Source organism: Danio rerio, chromosome 3 (assembly GCF_052040795.2).
Source record: "Danio rerio strain M-AB ecotype USA chromosome 3, GRCz13ab, whole genome shotgun sequence".
NCBI classification, from domain to species: domain Eukaryota; kingdom Metazoa; phylum Chordata; class Actinopteri; order Cypriniformes; family Danionidae; genus Danio; species Danio rerio.
In genome coordinates this window covers 66,077,391-66,097,935 of record NC_141023.1, presented here as the reverse complement: position 1 = coordinate 66,097,935, position 20,545 = coordinate 66,077,391, and the positions used below count along the sequence as shown (strand labels likewise).

Here is a 20,545-nt window from a genome sequence, read left to right as displayed (position 1 = left end):
TTGAACTGGGACTGGTGTGTGAGTGAAGTGCAGGATGGGACATGTAGTCCTGTTCATTGTCAGATGTGTAGTTTGGGAGAATGATAGAGAGTGTTCTCCAGCGATCTGCAAAAGCTGGCAGTGTTAGTCATTGGTTTGTTAACACTGTGAATTGTGACCTAAACTACCGTGTTATCGTTTTTTTTAGCTACTGCAGAAAGTAACTCCCTTCTACAGGCTTTCTGCAGATAAGTAAAATGTAAGACCCTTTAAGACGATTATAAATGAAAGATGTAAGACTTTACGTCTTTAATTTATGGATATTGTTTTGAATAATTAAATCAGGAGGGCTGATCATTTTAACTTCACCTCTAAATACAACATATATTAGATATAAAAGTGGTTTTGTTGATTCAATATATAATATTTGCTAATTATTTGTTAGTTCATAAGTGGTTCCTCACTTCCTAATTCCGGCGGCGTCTTCCTGCTCGGGCATCTGAGGCGTCTGCAGCTGCTTATGGATGGTCCTCCAGCGGTCGTCCAGCTGTTTCTTCAGAGGATCCAACTCTATGCGGTTCAGCTACAGACACACACACACACACACACACACACACACACACACACACACACAGACACACACACACACACACACATCATGATTGAAGTAGAGAGGGTTTTTGAGATTCAAATGTAATGACGCCTATTAAGATTTTTGGATTGTGACATTAGAATCTTCCAACAGCATCTGCATCTCTCAGACTTGAAATGTCACTCAATGAAGCTAGTGATGTCACTGTGAGGGATAGGGTTAGGGGTTGGGTTCGGTGTGGGCGTTAAAAAGCATTGCATGCAGATCAGAATGCAACTGCACCGAGTCTGCATCCAGACTCGGATGGTGTAGGACTGGCGGGGTTACACAAGGCTGTGGTCCTCCAGGAATTTAGTTTGAGACCATTGCTAGATGTAATTATTTTCATGCATTAATTCCTTTTGTGTTGCCACAGCTTGCCACAAAACTGAAAAATAAGACCCTTTCTGACTTCTAAAGTTGAAAGTTTATAGGCTCATTTTATAGGGAGGATGACACTTAAATGACACTTCAAAGTTCCCTTCGGAGGGCAATATCCTATTTGGAAGGCACTGAAGGTTTGTTTTGATGTCATCATCACTTTTGTCTCTCACCTTGGAGTCCATTTCAGTGGAGATCTTCTCGATGACCTTGTTCCAGTCCTGCTCCTGACCGCTGATCTTACTGAGCAGCTCCTGCAGCATGCTATTGAGCTGTTCAGTCATGCTGTCGAACTGCATGCTGCTCACCTTGTTCTCCAGAGCCTGTTTATCTGCTTTCTGAGGAGCAAAAAACATGGCGTCCACTGACTAATATAAACGTGACAGATGAAATGAAGAAAGATGCAACTCACGATTTCAATCTCCATCTCCACCAGCTCCTTGTCAGCTTTCTTCACACCCAATTCCTCCACAATTTTGTAGAGATGCTAGAAAAGCCACAATTTCACATATTATCTTTTTTGTAATGTTTTGTGTTAATAATTTTACTGAGTTGAGAGGCCAGCTAGCAAAGTGTTGTGAAGGTAAACCTCACTCCTCTGACCTCAAAAGGTGCTCTAGCAACAAACATGAGAGGCCATGGTCTTTAGCTTACTTGTTAGAGCAACCGACTCCCATCCAAGGAATTGTCAGTTCGATCCCAGCTCAGACGAGGTTGCATGCAATTAGACTGGTGGGTTGCACTGCGGGCTTGTCTGGGATGGGAGTGAAGTTTAGGAGGGTGAGTAAAACTGAGGCCAGCTAGCGAAGTGCTATGTTGGTAAACATCACTCCTCTAACCTCAAAAGGTGTTCTAGTGACAGATGCCAAAGGCCATAGTCTTTAGCTTCCTTGTTAGAGCAATCGACTCCCATGCAAAGAATCGCCGGTTTGATCCCAGTTTAGACCAGGTTGTGTGCAATAGGACCTTGGGTTACACATGGGGGCTCGTCCGGGATAGGAGTAAGGTTTAGGGGGGCGAGTGTAATAGAGACCAGCAAGTGAAGTGCTATGCAGGTACACATCACCCCTCTGACCTCTAAAGGTGCTCTAGTGACAGATGCTAGAGGCCATGGTTTTTTGCTTCCTTGTTAGAGCAACCGACTCCTATGCAAAGAATCGCCGGTTCGATCCCAGCTTAGACCTGGTTGGGTGCAATAGGACCGTGGGTTAAACATGGGGGTTCATCGGGATGCCAGTGAGGTTTAGGAGGGAGAGTAAAACGAAGGCCAGCTCCTCTGACCTCTAAAGGTGTTCTAGCCACAGACGCTAGAGGCCATGGTCTTTATCCTCCTTGTTAGAGCAACCGACTCCCATCCAAGGAATTGTCAGTTTGATCCCAGCTCAGATGAGGTTGCGTGCAATTAGATTGGTGGGTTGCACCATGGGGGCTTGTCCGGGATGGGAGTGACGTTTAGGAGGGTGAGTAAAATAAAGGCCAGCTAGCAAAGTGCTGTGCCAGTAAACCTCACTCCTCTGACCTCTAAAGGTGTTCTAGCCACAGATACTAGAGGCCACGGTCTTTAGCTTCCTTGTTAGAGCAATCGAATCCCATGGAAGAAATTATCGGTTCGATCCCAGCTCAGACCGGGTTGCTTGCGATAGAACCGTGGGTTATACATGGGGGCTCGTCCTGGATTGGAGTGAAGTTTTGTGGGGTGAGTATACTGGAGCCCAGCTAGTAAGTGCTATGCAGGTAAACCTCACTCCTCTGACCTCTAAAGTTGCTCTAGTGACAGACGCTAGAGGCCATGGTCTTTATCCTCCTTGTTAGAGCAACCGACTCCCATCCAAGGAATTGTCAGTTTGATCCCAGCTCAGATGAGGTTGCGTGCAATTAGATTGGTGGGTTGCACCATGGGGGCTTGTCCGGGATGGGAGTGACGTTTAGGAGGGTGAGTAAAATAAAGGCCAGCTAGCAAAGTGCTGTGCCAGTAAACCTCACTCCTCTGACCTCTAAAGGTGTTCTAGCCACAGATACTAGAGGCCACGGTCTTTAGCTTCCTTGTTAGAGCAATCGAATCCCATGGAAGAAATTATCGGTTCGATCCCAGCTCAGACCGGGTTGCTTGCGATAGAACCGTGGGTTATACATGGGGGCTCGTCCGGGATTGGAGTAAAGTTTTGTGGGGTGAGTATACTGGAGGCCAGCTAGTAAGTGCTATGCAGGTAAACCTCACTCCTCTGACCTCTAAAGTTGCTCTAGTGACAGACGCTAGAGGCCATAGTCTTTATCCTCCTTGTTAGAGCAACCGACTCCCATCCAAGGAATTGTCAGTTCGATCCCAGCTCAGATGAGGTTGCGTGCAATTAGATTGGTGGGTTGCACCATGGGGGCTTGTCCGGGATGGGAGTGACGTTTAGGAGGGTGAGTAAAATAAAGGCCAGCTAGCAAAGTGCTATGCCAGTAAACCTCACTCCTCTGACCTCTAAAGGTGTTCTAGCCACAGATACTAGAGGCCACGGTCTTTAGCTTCCTTGTTAGAGCAATCGAATCCCATGGAAGAAATTATCGGTTCGATCCTAGCTCAGATCGGGTTTCTCGCGATAGAACAGTGGGTTACACATGGGGGCTCGTCCGGGATAGGAGTGAGGTTTAGGGCAGTGAGTTAAACGGAGGCCAGCTAGCAAAGTACTATGCAGGTAAACCTCACTCCTCTGACCTCTAAAGGTGCTCTAGTGACAGACGCTAGAGGCCATGGTCTTTAGCCTACTTGTTAGAGCAAACCGACTCCATGCAAAAAAATCGGCGGTTTGATCCCAGCTCAGGCCGGGTTGGGTGTAATAGGCCCGGTGGGTCTCACATACATTTGTAGCAGTAAATGGAAAAAATATATATCGATCACAAGTTCACTTATGGAGCACACCAAGGCTTTGTACTTGGACCTTTTCACACCGTAAATGATGATTTTAGGGGATATCACTGATAAACACAGAGCTAATATTCGTGTATATATATATATATATATATATATATATATATATATATATATATATATATATATATATATAGTATATATCTTGAGATATATGGGTTTAAGGCATTAAATGAGAAAGCATAATATGTATCACAAGTGCACAATGGAGTACCCCAAGGCTCAGTACACGGACAGATATTATTCACAGTGTAATTAGGAGATAGAATTAAGAAATGTTACACACATCAATGTGGGTCTGCTTGTTGTGGTGTTCCTCCATCAGTCGGTTTGATGCGCTGTGGAGTTTCTCAAACTCGGCCTGGAGTTGCAGCATGGATTCCTGGACGTCACTCAGCAGACCAGTGCTCTGCAGAAAAACACAAGCATAACCTGGTATTAAATGTCCCGTGAAGTGCTTTGAAATTAAGCATGGAGTTAACATCAAAGTATTTTTTGGTATTTGCCACGTCAGGGATTGTTCTGGGGATAATTTACATGTATTCACTGAGATACAAAAACACATTTTACACATTGCTCCTGGATGTCCACTGTCCTTTGGAGCTCAGCCAAATTTAAACACTGAAGCAGCTGATCGAGCTTTTCAGGAGCGTATAAAATACACAAGCAGATCTGCTGAAGCAGGTAATAAACTTTGCAGGACTGAGGGCAGAGTTTAATGCTGTGTCCACACCAGATGCGGCATGTGCGAATAAATATCGCTATTTGAAATAGATGTGTGAACAATTACTCGCTTCATTCGCGTGTCAAATTTGCTTCATTCACAAGTGAAACTACTTACGATGGACACGGAATTACGTCATGGGCAGGCCAGTGACTCTAGTTTAATTGCTAACTGGCTAACATGGATTTTATTGAAAGAGTAGCTGTGCTTTATGTGCTTTTGGAAGGCTGAAAAACACTGTAGATTTGTTCGGCGTCATGTCTAAGTCCACTAGATCCATTCAGCGGTGCATCCAGCTCTGTGAGTTTATCAATTCCTCCAGAAACTATACCTGGATGACGGAGGCCTTCAGCGGTGCTTCCGACTGAGCCAAGCCTATTTTGATGAGCTGTTGTCCGGTGTCAGCAGGAGGATTTTCCCTTAGGACATCATAATCCCACCCAAAGAAGAGCCAACTCCTGGTTGGTTAACGTAGTGCAAATGTCTGCTAAAGTTCAGAATTTCCAGCTCGAGCAATTGACGATCAATTTGCGCTGCTTAATTCACATTAAGCACGTCGTTCAATCCACCTCATTCGTGTGAATAACACCACAGCATGTCTATTCACATCTTTGCATTGGCTTAACATGTAAATCAAGGTAAATTTGTTACCTCAGATTTAGGCTAATTTATCTAGATGTGATTCAAATGTCAAACTTCGCCTTGCTTGAAGCTTAGACGTAGGATATAATAAGCCATTAAATAAATAAAAACAAATAAATAGCTAGAATAAAGCCTAATTAAAGCTAGTCTCAGTGTACGGTTAACACAAACTCTAAGGTGCACTTAAGATGAGATCTAAAATCAATTTCCACACGTATAAATGGATAAATCACGTATGAAATGGTCACGCAGTGTACTTCTGCATATGATCACTCACTTTTCTGACACACAGACTGTTAAGGATGCGCAGTAAGCAGATCTTTAAAATTGATCTAAAATGGTTTAAACACAGTATAAATATGATGACTTACTGTAAAGCCTCTATATAAGGTCAAAGCAACATTTCAACCCAGGCTCATTCTGAAAACGTAGTCCCGTTGACGTTTCTGGAGACCGCGAAATACGTAGCTAGAGGTACGTATGGCTGCATTTCATTTTTTAAGCGAACACTGCGGGGGCGGTGTGATGCCGTTCCTTTCGCCGCTTGCCGGCCGGCCGCTCACCTCCATGTGGAGGGCTTTCCCGCTGCAACCAGTTTGTCCGGTTAGCTCGTTGTGTACATCGGTGGACTCGAGGCACAGAGAGAAGCTGACCAGGACAATGACGACGACGACCGAGTTTGAGTCCGGGGAAGAGCGATTCCAGATATCAGGTAAGAAAACAAAAACAAAATTCAAAAAATAAAGCGAACAAGTTCATATCAGGGTGAGAATGTGGTAAAAATCCGAAAGCATGGTAAAAATCAAACGAGGGCTTTTCTTTTTCTGGACGGCTTTTGTAAATCGTTGTTGGTTGGGTTTAGGGAAGGAGGAGGGTGGGTCAGCCGATTGGCCGGTCGCACAGTCAATCATTCTGTCATTCAGACAGACAGACGGAAGGTCGTTCGACAGCGGCCTCTGGCGGGTTACGTAAAAACCAGCGTGGACGTGAACGGCGCTTGCGAAAGATGTTCGAGATGCGAAGAATCGCGCACAGCGGCCTCTCGCAAATTCGCAGAAACAAAAACTGCAAAAATAGGTACCTCCCGCTCCAGAAACGTCCATGGGACAACGTTTTCACAATGAGCCTGGGTTGCAACATTTCCAGGTTTTGATGAATAGGTTACTATTTGTTAATAATGCTCAAACTATTTATAATGTTTAAAGTGGCTGACAATAATAAATATTAGTAATAATAGGAATTAATCAGCCTTGTTATTATGGTGCTACTTGGCGAGACAGTTTGTTTCTGAGGTGGTACTTAATGACAAAAGTTTGAGAATCACTGCTGACAGGATATGAAACATGAAAGAAATGTGACAAGATGATTGACAGCACGTGTAACCAAGCAACAAGGAAGTAGTATGTCCCAAATCTCGCATACTCTTCTGTTACACACTCAAAAGTATGTACGTTTTCTTCACAGAAATAGTACATACTTTGAGTACATAGTATAGTGTACCTTATTCTCGTCCCTGTGCTGCTGGTGGGTGAGGTGAATGCTCCTGTCCTTTGGTTTGTCCTCACTTTGGGTGATCTGACTGACCTCCTGAGCTGTCAGCTGTTGACCCTGATCCTGACCTGACCTCTGACCCTGATCTGACCTTTGACCCTGATCCTGTCCTGGGACTCTACTCAACAAGTCTGCCTCCTGCTGGTGACTTTGTGAACGGGACGACGAGGAGCTCATCCAATCCTCCATCACTGCCCTGAGGCTGTTTAACTGAAGGCGAACCATACAAAAATATAAAGATAATGTTAATTTCATATATCTTAGACAGTTTTATCTAATTAAAAAACAAACATTGGTGTTCTTCTTATATATACATACATATATACACACACACATAAATATATATATATATATATATATCATGTGATTAATCAAGAGCCTGTAGAAAAGGAGCCACATTCAGTGTCATGTCAGTTATAAAGTTGCAATGCTGCATCATATATTGTGTATCTAATATCGGTTCCAGGTATACAGTTGGAGATGCTGAGTCTGTCTGACCTGCTCTTGTATGTGTTTTTCTTCATTGTTTCTCCGGTCCGCTTTCTCCCGCTCTGCCACGTCTCTCTTCCACCTCTCCCTCATCAGAACCTGCACTTTCTCATCCAGCTTCAGCACTGCGACCCTGCAGGAGCGTGTGCGTGTGTGTGTGTGTGTGTGTGTGTGAGCTCAAAACCTTCACTAGCATTTCTTTTTAATCACTGCATGCATAATGTTGCATGGTATGGAACAAAATAAATGCCAAAAGTATTTGACGTAAAAAGTTTGTCGATTATCACTAACTCATAAAAAACTAAAAATTAACAAGTGCTTTTATTTTAATGACTTTAATAGCCAGGGTCTGCATTTGTAGGTCCTGAAATTGAACTTATATTTCAAAATATTTGGTCCCACTTTATATTAGGTGGCCTTAATTGCTATGCACTTACATTAACAAAAATATAGTGTAGTTACTGTGTTCATGATGTATTGAAGAACACTGTTGGTGCTTTTGAGGTGGGATAGGAACAGGTTTGGTGGAATGGTTGGGTTCGATGATGGTGAGCAGTAAAATTGATAAGATGGAATTACATGCATCTATTTAATCGATAATAAGTACAATGTAGAAACATGTATTTACACAATAAGTACATTGGAACAAATTATTCATTTCAGAGTAAGTACCACTTAATATAAAGTGGGATGTATATTTCAACCACAAATATTTACTTTGCAGAATTCACTACCAAAATATCCAATTCTGTTTAAAAATATAATGCAGAACATTTAAAAGGCTATCTTCAGTTCATTTTGTTTCAGCTCAAAAATTCACTTTCATAAATTCAGTGGTTTAGAGTCTGAAAAAATCCAGCAAAAGCAATAGTAGAGTACAGAGTCATGATCTTCAGCTGCTGTTTCAACATTCACCTGATTTTTAAACCAGTAGATATGCCAAAAAATTAACTAACGAGTTTTATATTTAAATACATTTTCATATCATAATATTAATATTTTTTGACAAATATGATGATGATGGTGATCATGGTGAAAGAGCAGCTGGAGATGGTTACTCTGCACTCTGTTGCTTTTCCTGGTATTCATACCACTAAATTTATGGAAGTGAATTTTTGAGCTGAAACAGAATGAACTGAAAATTGCCTTCTGAATATATTACATCATATTTTTTAAAACAGAAGTGAATGTTTTGAAAGCAAATTCTGCAGGGTATTTAATTAAAGTGTTAAAAATCTGTGTAAAATATTTGTAGTTGAAATATTCACTAGGGATGTTCCTATAGCCTTTTTCCCTTCCCGATACCGATTCTGATACCTGCCCTCAGGTTATCGGCTGATACAGAGAACTGAACCGATACATGGGCGTGTGTCTGTAGAAACAGTTGTGTTTTTACTAATAATTCTGCTTAAATTAAGGATGTTCCGATACCCTTTTTTCTTCCCGATACCGTTTCTGATACCTGAGCTCAGGTTATCGGCCGATATTGAGTACTGAACCGATATTTGAGTGTGTGTCTGTAGAAGCAGTTGTGTTTATACTACTAGCCCTGCATAAATTAAAGATCTTTCGATACTCTTTTTCCCTTCCCGATACCAAATGAACATGAATAATGTTAAAAAAAACCTCTTTGAAGCTTAGAGTTCAGAAATATATTTTTAAATAATAAAGTCCTCTTCACTGCTCTAACAGTGGTTGCTGTTAACTTCCTGTGTTTGCATTCTGAGCTGCGAAGAAGAACTAACTCTGTGTTTGCCATGTTAAGCAAATCTAGCGGGTATATGTCTCATCTTAAAAGATGGTATCGTATCAGTTCATGGTTTCAAATACTCGGCAATACTGATGCCAGAATTTTAGCAGTATCGGCAAGTATTTCCGATATTAGCATTTGTATTGGAACAGCCCTAATATTCTATATTACTATGTTAAATTTCAGGACCTAAATATTAAAAACCCTAGTTATTCAAGGCCTGTTAATTCAGAGCATTATTTTTTAGTTAGTACGATTCGACAAGCTTCTTTGATTTCAAATACTTTTGGCTTAGATTGTGCTCCATACATGCATGACCGCTGTGGGGTCCCGTTTCTGTACCTGATGTGTGTGGTCTGCAGGGCGAGCTGCTGCATCTGTGAGGCATCTGTGAGCGACGCGCCGTCTGAACCTGAACTCTGTCCCGCAGACTCGGAGCTCTCTGCGCTCATGTCCATCAACACACTCTCCACATCTGACACCTACAGGAGTAACTACACTCACACACTCTGCTGCTGTCTCTGTGTGTGTGTGTGTCTGTGTTTGTCTTCACATTGAATATGTTTACATAAACGCCAATACTCAGAAGTTTTTTAATGATTAGGACAAAACATTGGGAGTACAAACAGAGATTTCTGATGACCTTCAGTACATTTACATGGATATCAGTACTCATATTTTAGTATGATTAAGACAATACTTTGACTACGGCCCATTCAAAATTCTATTTTAGTACCCCTTCCCCTTGGCCCTTGAAACAGAGTATGAAAGGGAAGGGCTTTACCTATAAGAAATGGGACAGCACTACAGCACCTGCACACATCATCACATGTCATCGCGATCTCTTGCTTCATATGAGATCAGACGTTGGCGACTGCTGTAGTTATTCTAGTTGTGTTGTTTTTTGGTATTTATCTTCAGGAAATCACTGAAGGCATATATTATGTAATCATAACGATCTAATTTGTCAATAAGATCATAACTATACTGCGCATTCACACAGTGGCCTTGTTCATCATGTAAACACATGAAAGCATCATTGACATTAAAGCAGACACTGTAAAGAGGTCATTCCCAGACACTAAACTGTTGTGGGACTGCTCTAAAGGAGTTATTATTAGGGATATCAGCCTGATCTCACGAGGAAATGTAAGTATTTTAGGCTTTGTCAGTTTAGTGGCTAATTCGTATGAATTCATTCGAGTTCAGTCGTACGAAATTGTACAATTTTAAAAAGGAGGCGTGGCACCCAACCCCACCCGTCATTGGGTGATGAGCAAATCGTACTAAATTGCACGAATTAGATCGAACGAATTCATACGAATTAGCCACTAAATCTAAGTTACGAATTGCCGTGAGGTTGTGTTGGAATTAGCCAAATTTAGCTAGCTTTATTTATGCGTTTTTTTTTTTTAAGCATGCCGGTAAAACACGAATGCGCTCATGAATATATTAACATATGCTTGTTTGTTGTAAAAATTCATGATAATGACAAAAAATAATAATTTGTGGATCTCCTGACTTCCGTTTGCAGCCATGTTGCTGCTGTAACTGGTGTACTCTGGGAAATTGTCTTACCCCTTGGCAGAGCCGGCTTAAGGCATAAGCGAACTAAGCGGCTGCTTAGGGCCCCGTGGCCACCAGGGGGCCCCCAAGAGTGCTTGAAATTCTTGTGTGACTTTCGTTTTAGTTTGTTGAGTTGTGGATTAGTGGTGGGACAAAATATATGCCCATTTATAGTGTTATTTCTGACCGCAATACATACTCAGGCGCCGAGATATTTACTTAAATTTACAAAAGATCTGATTTAATTAATCAGTTTTTTCACACTGACTGCAGCAGATAACCGCTTTAGCTACAGTACACCCAGCCGCCACCAGGTGGCGCTTCCCGTAAGCAGCAAAATGCTTTTTTTATGAACTTGGCGATTAAAAAAATAAGCTTCTGATTTATAAAATTGACAGTTGTTAAATACACTGCAAAGCTTATTTTCTTTCTTATAGTTTTTGTGTGATTTTTAGTCCAAATATCTAAAAATTCTTAAACCAATAAGCATTTTCTAGAAGGATATTTAGTCAAAATAATGTGAATTTTTCATTAAAAAAAGCTCAATAATCTGCCAATTAGGGTAAATAAAAATATTGTTTTAGATTTTAAATAAGATTATTTTACTTATCTCATTGGCAGATTAATTTGTTTTACAAAAAAATTCACTTAATTTAGAATTATTTCTGAAAACTGAACAATTTTTGTACATATTTAGTAATTTGATTGATATGCGAGTATGTCTAAAAAATGCTTCCTGATTTAATTTGATTTTAATTTAAATAGATATTTGCTTATTAATGTTTTGTGTCTAATTATTAACATTTGTGGCAAGTAGTTATATAAAAAGTTGGATCAATAGGAAGTTGTTTCTGCAGAATAATATTAAGAATTGTCTTAAAACATATATTTTATGATGTAAGCAACACAACTACAATGAATAAAATCGATAATGTGTGTTTTAAATTTATAGTGCGCGAATTATCAAGGATTGATGATAATTTGTTATATTGTTTGCACCAAGGGGGCCCCAAATAAAATCCTGCTTAGGGCCTCCTGAAGGCTTGGGCCGGCCCTGCCCCTTGGTTTCAAGTGTGGTCCTGAAAAATCCCCCTTTCGAGGGGTATCTAGCTCTTTCCCTTAGCCCTACACCTTCAAGCTTCTTTCAAAGGGATTGGGCCTAAAAGTTGACCATGTAAACAGCGATTTTTGATGAGCTTAATCTGACTAAAGTCTTAATGAAACTAAACAGAAATCAAATTAGGACTAGGAGTATGCCTGTTTTAGTGGCATTATTGAAGTCCTGTACAAACGCTGATTTTCAGTAGCGTTGAAGTTTGACGTAATGGCGTTAATCGAACTATGCACTATAACGTACAATGCGAACATGAAAGGAACATTCAAAAAGCAACTCATGTACACACCTTAATCATTCATTTTCCTTCAGCTTAGTCCCTTATTAATCAGGGGTCGCCACAGTGGAATGAACCTTCAACTATTCCAGCATATGTTTTACGCAGTGGATGCTCTTCCAGCTACAACCCAGTACTGGGAAACACCCATACACACTCATTCACACACACACACACTCATACACTATGGCCAATTTAGTTCATCAATTCCCCTATAGCGCATGTGTTTGGACTGTGGGGGAAACCGAAGCACCCTGAGCAAGCCAAACATGGGGAGAACATGCAAACTCCACACAGAAATGCTATCTGAGGACACAGTGCTAACCACTGAGCCACCGTGTCGCCCTGAACTATCCTTTTAATGATCATTTTCAGGTTAAATACCCCTTCAGGTCTCTGTCGGAACATGTTGTCATCTTTCTAGCTCATGTAATCAGCCAAACAGACGTTCCCCTATTGTTCTGCAAGGTGAAGTGTGTGATTTGTGTCAGTCAATCAGACAGATCCACCCTAAACTCATGCCCGTGACTGAGCAACCAGGAGGATCAAACAAACACAAAGTCACAGTGTTAACACTTCTGATATGTGACCCTGAAACCCAAAACCAGGCTTATGTTGCACTGGTGTCTTTGTGGCAGCAGCCAATTATACATGGCTAGGGTCAAAATGAGAGATTTCGCTTTAAATCATTAGACTAGTAAGTAAAGATTGTAATAATTGAAGACATTTAGTAAATGTCCTACTGTAAACAAATCAAAATTCGATTTTTACTTAGTAGTGTGCATTGCTAAGTGCTTCATTAAGACGAGGTTCATTTATTTTCCTTTAGCTTAGTCCCTTATTTCATCAGTGGTCGCCACAGTGTAATGAACCGCCAACTATTCTGAATTTCTGCCATTAATAACATTTAAGAATATACATTTTATGCCAATTACAAAATGTATTTTTTCATAAAACGCATTATCCGCCACACCAGTTTCTTTGCAAAGTGCGATGTAACAGTTATAGAACGTTCAATATGCTGCGCGAGCTCACCATCTCCTGGGATAAATGTATAAAAAAGCTAAAAAAATGGACCAGAAAAAAATACTCTTGCGTCTGTCAACAATACACAAATGCAGCAGGGAACGAGTCTCCGCTGATGTCAAGAGGAAGGCCAAGGAGAGCCTTTTTTCCTGCGCTCCTCCCCATCACAAGACACCTGTCTGCAAGGCGACATTTCCAAAGTGTCTTTTGTAAGTTTATTTTTTAAATAATTTCATACATGTAGCTGAGTAGCCTATCTGAAGATTTATTCATGCGGTTGCACCTATTATTTATAGCCTAAAACCTCACGTTAATTCTTGCTGTCGTTGATTTATTATTAGGGAACATAAAGGGCACAGGTTATTATGGAGGAAAATAAACGGTTTTGCTTTTTCACAACAACCAATAAATAAGCTATTATTATTATTGTTATTATTACAGTGAAATAATTAATTAAATATGACAGGGCGAGACGAGCTTGTGTCGTGGACTCTGTGAGAAACTGTGAGAACTGTGACACCGCGGCTCCTTCCGCTCTGATCATACAGGTTTGGTTTTCAGCAGCGGTGTGGAAGGAGCCTCCACTCTTTCTGTAACAAGCTACAAGTCGTTTATCTAACCAACTCAATCTTACTTATCAAACAAAACATTGATTCACCAGCTTTCCATAATGGTATTACTGTAGTAGAATATAGCCTAAGGTGGATATATAGCGTTTTGCAAAAAAAAAAAAAGTTATGTTATGTTGTGTACATTCTGCCCAAATCTAACTCAGAATCTTATTATTATTAATCAATCTTTGTATTTATTATTCCATATATTTATGATGTATTGTTTTTTTTTTTTTTACTAATTTAAGATGTTTGACAATGTTACGATTAATATGTTGCTTGGTTTTTTACTTACTTATGAACATAAGTTAAATAAAAAATATCCTGGATTTGAAGAATATTGTGTTCCTGGCCTTCACTGAGCTCAAGTCATAGTTTAATGTACAAAAATGGTGAATGAACTTGACTGTTGATGTCTTAAATAATAATGTCAAATAACCAACATTTTTCAAAATGGATATATCTCATTTTGCAACGAAACTCTTCATATGTAAACTTCACACATAAAAGCCAACTCACCCAGCCAGGCCATCAGCTTTGGTTTTATATATGGGTGATATATCTTGCATCATCAAAAATAACTGAGGGCCTGTCCATGTGCTGTGCGATATATTGATTATTGTGACAGGCCCAGTATATATAACATGCTCATATTAGTCTCATACCTTCTCTTTATCAGCTAGAAGACTGTCCACAAGAGTCCTCAGATGATTCAGCTGTTCTGGCACATGATCGGGAATCTGCTTCTGCTCTACATCATAGAAAATGTCAACATCAGGCATACACAACCATACTGACGACAAATAGTTCACTGTAGATGACAGCTGTATTCTTAAAGGGGGCATTAAGAATGAACTCAAAGGGATAGTTCACACAAAGATTCAAATATGCACATCATTTACTCATCCTCCAAATCTCTATGAAAATACAGATTTTACAGAGACTAATAATTCAACGCCCCATTGTCAAGTGCAAAGATGATAGACATAATAAAGCATATTTCTGAGTGCGCCGCTGCTTTCGGTGTTGTACCTATGGCAGTGAGGAGATCATGCAGATGTTGAAGCTGGCTCAGATCGGCCTTGTTTGCCTGCAGTTGCGCCACACGGGCCTCCACACTCTCTTGCCTGTCTTTCAGTCTGGCCAAATCCATCAGAGCCCCGACAGTCTCTGGGTAGCGCTCAGCCCCAATGCTGATTCGTGACATTTGTCGGCCCATCCCAGCGCACAGCGCCCCATCAGATGCATTGGAAGGCGAATGCATATTACCTTGGCTCCCTAGGCTCGAAGGGTGAACGGGTTCGGTGTGTTTAGCAGCGTGCAGACCCTAGGAATGCAAGAGAGAATGTCATTTACAAAGTGTGACGCGTCCGAGATAGATGTGCTGATTTTTGGCCCCGGTGTGTGTTTGTAGATGTTGGTTATGCATTTGCATTTAGCGAATCATTCATTCGGGTCAATGTTTGCCTCATCTGCAGCTGCCGCCCGCACAGTGCAAACAGCGACTGTGATAAGACGCTGTGAGATTTAGGACGGCTCCGAAAAGGTTATTGGCTTCTGAATGCTACATGTTGTGTATTGTGGTTTGGACGTGCCTCCTGGGTTTTCGGATTCTCGCTGATGAGCGCAGCCTGCATCACTTCCCATGTCACACACTGCGTCAGCTCCTCTGGACTGGGGTACTGCGCCATTTTATCCTTCAGCTCTTTCTGAAAGAGAGAGAAAGAGAGAGAGAGAGACAAAGAGACAGAGAGAGGAGAGGAAGCTAATATTATTCATGTTTGTTGTATTTTAGTTGAACTTTAAGGGCTCTATTTTGACGGTCCATGCGCAAAGCGCAAAGCGCAAAACGCAGGGCGCAAACGCTTTCAGGGCGTGTCAGGACGCGTTTTTGCTAATTTAAGGACGGGAAATCTGCCTTGCGCTTCGGCGCATGGTCTAAAAGGGTTGAGTTTATTTTCTTAATGAGTTATAGGTGTGTTTTGAGAATAAACCAATCAGAGTCTCGTCTCCTATTCCCTTTAAGAGTCAGCTGCGTCACGCAAAGAGCGCATTCACTATTTACAGGACGCAAAGTAAGTCTAAGTGGAAAAACTGAGCATTTCACAAGCAAACAGTAAACAGTTAACAGAAAACAGTTAAACAGAGCATCTACTGCGTGAGAATGAGAGATAATGGATCATTTTCACTTTCGCTCTTGGATGGGGAAACCTTTACGCACAGACATCAATTAGTCTATAAATAATTAATTTTGTTTGTTAAGCGCAAATATTTGTTTTAAAACTATTTCTAAATTCAGTTCTAATTTCCAGCAAACGAATAAATGAATAATAATAACGAAATGTGCTCAAAAACCTGAGTGATATCCTAAAACACATGCTGTGCCCCATATGATCTAAAACCTGACAGGTGGACAAACCTAAGCTTGTTTTTAATAATACAAATATAAATATGGATATAATAAATAATCCTGCTAATAATAATAACATTATACAAAAGCAAATTGTTCTGAATGAACTGAAAAAGCCTCCCGAGATGAAGAAGACATAAAAGCAGTGATTTTTCATATTTATGTAGGCTAGAAAATAATATGTTTTGTAATATTTTAATCCTTTATATTTATATCCTATATCTATTCTTATTATATCCTATATATCCTTAATATTTACATTTTTTCATATGTAAAGATATTTGGCTATTGCTCTCTTGTGTGTATTAAGCAGTGTGTAAGCGAGGTGCAACTCTGCGCTGGAGTTTAGACCGGGTTAGTTTTGTTGTAATGAAAAATCTATTATAGTTTCTCAAAATAGCAACGCGCCAGCGGTCCGCCTCAGAACACCTTTCTTTATAGACCAGAACGTCTATGAGCGCACAAATGAGCGCTAATGCATTTGCTATTTAAACAACGCAGCGCAACGCCTCAAAATCACTCTTGTGCCAAGCTGAAACTACCAAAAGACTATTGCGCCACACCTTGCGCCACACTGCGCCGGGTGTATGATAGTGCCCTAAGTGTTAAGAAATCCATTTTAAACCCAGCATTTTTTGCACTTCTTCTGTTCACTGCAAAACCACTAAAATGAACGGTCACTCAAGTGGATTGGATCTAAACTTTGATTCATTTTTTTTTCTCACAAAATAAGATAAACTGAAGAATGTTGGGGGAAAGCAGCCATGTTTCCACACTGCAAAAAAAGAAGCTTTTCTTACTTTAAATTTTCATCTTGTTTATAGTCTAAATATCTAAAAATTCTTAAATCAAGAAGCATTTGAGAAGGAAAAAAGGTTGTCAAAACAAAATAATCTGGGTTTCGTGGTTTTGGATCCGTCTGGTGCATCTGATGCAGTTTAAACCTCAGATCCTTCTGTCAACCCTCAAAACACAGCACACGCAAGGGTACTTTAAATGTTGGGACCTATCATACGCCTGGTGCAATAAGCCGCAAGACGTGTTTGGAGTGATTTGCTGCCATTTTCAGCCCAGTGCAACTCTAATTTACACATTTTGTGCCATGTTATTTCAATTGGAAATTCATTTGTTCCACTTTGCGCAATCATGGGTGCTCCGGTATAGAAAGGAGGTGTGTGAAGGCGTATTGTTGGTGCAATGCTATTTTGAGGAACTGGAATAGACCGCACCACTGACCAACTAAAAGCTGCTCTAATGTGTAGCAGAGTGCGTTAGTTATACACCGATGCAGCTGCAAACGCTTACACATTGCTGAATACACACAGGATATACAGCAATACACAAATATCTTTACATGTGAAAACAATTAAAGATTTAAAATGATACAAAAGTGATTATTTTCTACATCAATATAAACAGCACTGCCTCCATGCCTTCTTCACCTCGGGGAGCTTTTTCAGTTTATTCATGACAATCTGCATGTGTATAATGTTATTATTATTAGTAGTAGTAATTATTATATGCAGATTTATATTTGATATAATAAACACAAGTGTAGATTTGTCCAGCTGTGGGGTTTTGGAGACGTCTGCATCAACATATGGGGCATAAGAACAGGACGTGTGTTTGGATATAACTCAGTTTTCTGACCACACTTGATTATTATTGTTCATTTATTCCTTTGCTGGAGATTAAAACTGAATTTAGAAATAGTTTTGACACAAATCTATACACTTAACAAAAGAAATTAAACGTGCGCTGATGGATGTGTTAAGTGGAGTGAGTTTCCACTGTTTTCTTACTCCACCAAAGTAAAGAAGTAAAGAGAAAGTAAGGAGGCTGAATGGAGGAGGCTCGTTCTTTATCCTCGCGCTGCAGATGCTCTGTTTAACTGTTTTCTCGCTAGTGAAGCGTTCAGTTTTTCCACAAAGTCCGCCATGTAAAAAGCAAATGCGCCATGGAGCGACACAACTGACTTTTAAAGGGAATGTGAGATGAGACTCTGCTTGGTTTATTGTACATTATGCTCAAAACCCAGCCAGAACTCATTAAGAGAATAAGCACAACCCTGTTAGACCATGCGCCTGGGCGGATTCCCTTAATGTTTTTGCGCCATGCACTTTAGACTTTGCGACTAGATCATTAAAACAGAGCCTATTGTATTTTCTGGTCCAAACAAGAATTTGATTAATCCCCCTCTCTTTGCAGAACGCCCTTATATAGAGTTGGTGTGTGCGTGTATTATGCAAATCATGCACACAGCCACTCATTTAGTAAATAACACTCCAAATTCACAAGCAGAAGATTAAGTTTGAAAAACTTACAAACGCATGTGCACAAACATGTGTTGTAAATTAGGCAGAAATATTCCGTGCATAAATACCACACAATGTACATAATTATTAGTAAATTAGACTCATAGTTTTTTTTTTCTTGATACAAGCAAAAAAATCTGCCAATGTGGTAAAAAAAATAATCTTGTTTTCCCTCTGAAATGAGATTACTTTGCTTACCTCATAGGCAGATTTAAGTCACTGAAAAATAGCTAAAATATAACTATATCAGAAAACAACATGATAAAAAGAAATAACATATCTTGATAAATAGGAAGTAAAAATGACAAAGTTCCCTGATATTCCATGACTTGAACAAAAAAAAATTAATAAATAAAATTCCCTGATTTCCTTTCAATGTCTTGAATAGACCTTTTTAAATTCCATGATGCCAGTGACCCGTGGTAACCCTGTGAATCCTGCCATTAAATGAACCCGGATGTGCATTAAAAGTTCTGCTGTGAAGCCCCCCCTCATGAGTTCATCTCCAAGGTAGAAGTAATTTGGTTTGGAACAACAAGAGGAGGCAGCGCAGTGGCACAGTGGGTAGCACTGTCACCTCACAGCAAGAAGGTTGCTGGTTTCAGTCTCAGCCGGGTCATTTAGCATTTCTGTGTGGAGTTTGCATGTTCTCCCCGTGTTGGCGTGGGTTTTCTCCAGGTGCTCCTGTTTCCCCCACAGTCCAAACACATGCGCTATAGGGGAATTGAATAACTAAATTGTTTGTAGTGAATGAGTGTGTATGGGTGTTTTCCAGTGATGGGTTGCAGCTGGAAGGGAATCCGCTGTGTACAACATATGCTGGATAAGTTGGCGGTTTATTCCGCTGTGGCAACCTCTGATTAATAAGGGACTAAGCCGAAAGAAAATTAATGAACAAGAAGATGATCATATAAACGGTTTCATTTTGATTGAACTTTTTCTTAAACATCACAAACTCACCGCAGAGTTTTCCAGATTTTCAACCTGTTGACAGAACTGCTCCATAGCCACGATACGCTCCGCCAACTCATTCACGTTCAGCTGAAGATGACAATGTGTAATCAAGTGCTGAAAGTCTATTAACTCAAACCTTTAATAAGTGATACTGTGTGGTGTGTGTGTGTGTGTGTATGTGTGTGCGTTCACCTGGCTGAGCTGACCATTCAGAGCCGTCACCTCCTGCCTCAGGTCGTCTCTGGACTCTTTGAGTGCCTGGATTTCCTTCAGCAGGTCTTGGATTAAGGCCATACACTGCAGGGAAAAAATGAATAAGAAATAACTTTGGTCTGGATTTTGTTTTGATATCTTTACAGCTAGGCAACATTAACTAGGAAATCGACAACTTTTTAACACTTGAACTACCAGAATTCTGTAACTTCTAGAATTTCCATTTTGGCCATTCTGACCATTCTCATATAAGATGTCATATTTACATTCAGAGCTTCTATTGAGATATTAAAATTAAGCTTTGAATGTCTCTTATCGTATTTAATTAAGTCATCACCCCCCCAAAAAAAACAACCTTTATTGGTAAAACAGCCTATAAATGTGTTCATTACCTGTGTCACAATCACCAGCAATCCAGCCTGTGCAGAACTACAAGTCTGCCAGCAAAAGAACTACATATTCAGTCATGCACCACTCACACTTCTGACTTAGATCCCCATGATTGCAAACAGACGAAGCTGAAGCTGTTCAGGACTAATTACACAGACTATTTCTACACCTCTCAAACACACACATGTTGCTGAGTCTTGTTAAACTGTATAGTGAACATTACGACGCGGTTTCCTTGTTTTGCCTTGCTGTGTTAGACCCTAGCTTTGTTTTGTTTGTTTATTCCTGTCTCCTGCCTGCCTTTTTGACCATCTGCCTGTTTATCAACCACGACTCTGGATTTCCTGTATGCATTTGTTTGGTCCTGTGTTGACCATTGCTTGTCTGACCGTCCTGCTAATAAATCCTGCGTTTGGATCCTGACCCCTTGGTCCAGCATTACTTCACAATTACAACCTGTCAAGTCGTGTCGCCTATCCAAGTTTTAGGAACAGCAAATAATAACTTGACTTCTAGTTGATTATTTGGTTTCTGAAGTGTCTTATATAAAAGACAAAGGCCTCTAGATTATGCTTATTTGAGCACAATAAAATAAGATCATGCCTTGA

General features: G+C 40.3%; 1 protein-coding gene across 28 annotated transcripts in view; it reads right to left on the bottom strand.

Annotated features, from left to right (window-relative positions):
- LOC141381325 (glutamine-rich protein 2) overlaps positions 1–20,545 on the bottom strand; it is a 53,166-nt gene that overhangs the window by 19,870 nt on the left and 12,751 nt on the right. For 15 of the 28 annotated variants that reach the window (XR_015481441.1, XR_015481442.1, XR_015481440.1 and 12 more), the window contains 12 exons: positions 19,527–19,631; positions 19,341–19,421; positions 15,251–15,364; positions 14,688–14,982; positions 14,321–14,406; positions 9,404–9,543; positions 7,321–7,444; positions 6,772–7,032; positions 4,192–4,314; positions 1,404–1,478; positions 1,165–1,329; positions 444–562 (listed from right to left, as the gene is read on the bottom strand). Coding sequence is in view for 21 of the 28 variants with exons in the window: in XM_087245366.1 (XP_087101492.1) it covers positions 444–562; positions 1,165–1,329; positions 1,404–1,478; positions 4,192–4,314; positions 6,772–7,032; positions 7,321–7,444; positions 9,404–9,543; positions 14,321–14,406; positions 14,688–14,982; positions 15,251–15,364; positions 19,341–19,421; positions 19,527–19,631 (1,688 nt within the window). In the remaining 7 variants the exon portion in view is untranslated. The remainder of the gene's footprint in view (positions 1–443; positions 563–1,164; positions 1,330–1,403; positions 1,479–4,191; positions 4,315–6,771; positions 7,033–7,320; positions 7,445–9,403; positions 9,544–14,320; positions 14,407–14,687; positions 14,983–15,250; positions 15,365–19,340; positions 19,422–19,526; positions 19,632–20,545) is intronic. The other 13 variants (XR_015481445.1, XR_015481443.1, XR_015481444.1 and 10 more) reach the window with 1 other exon arrangement.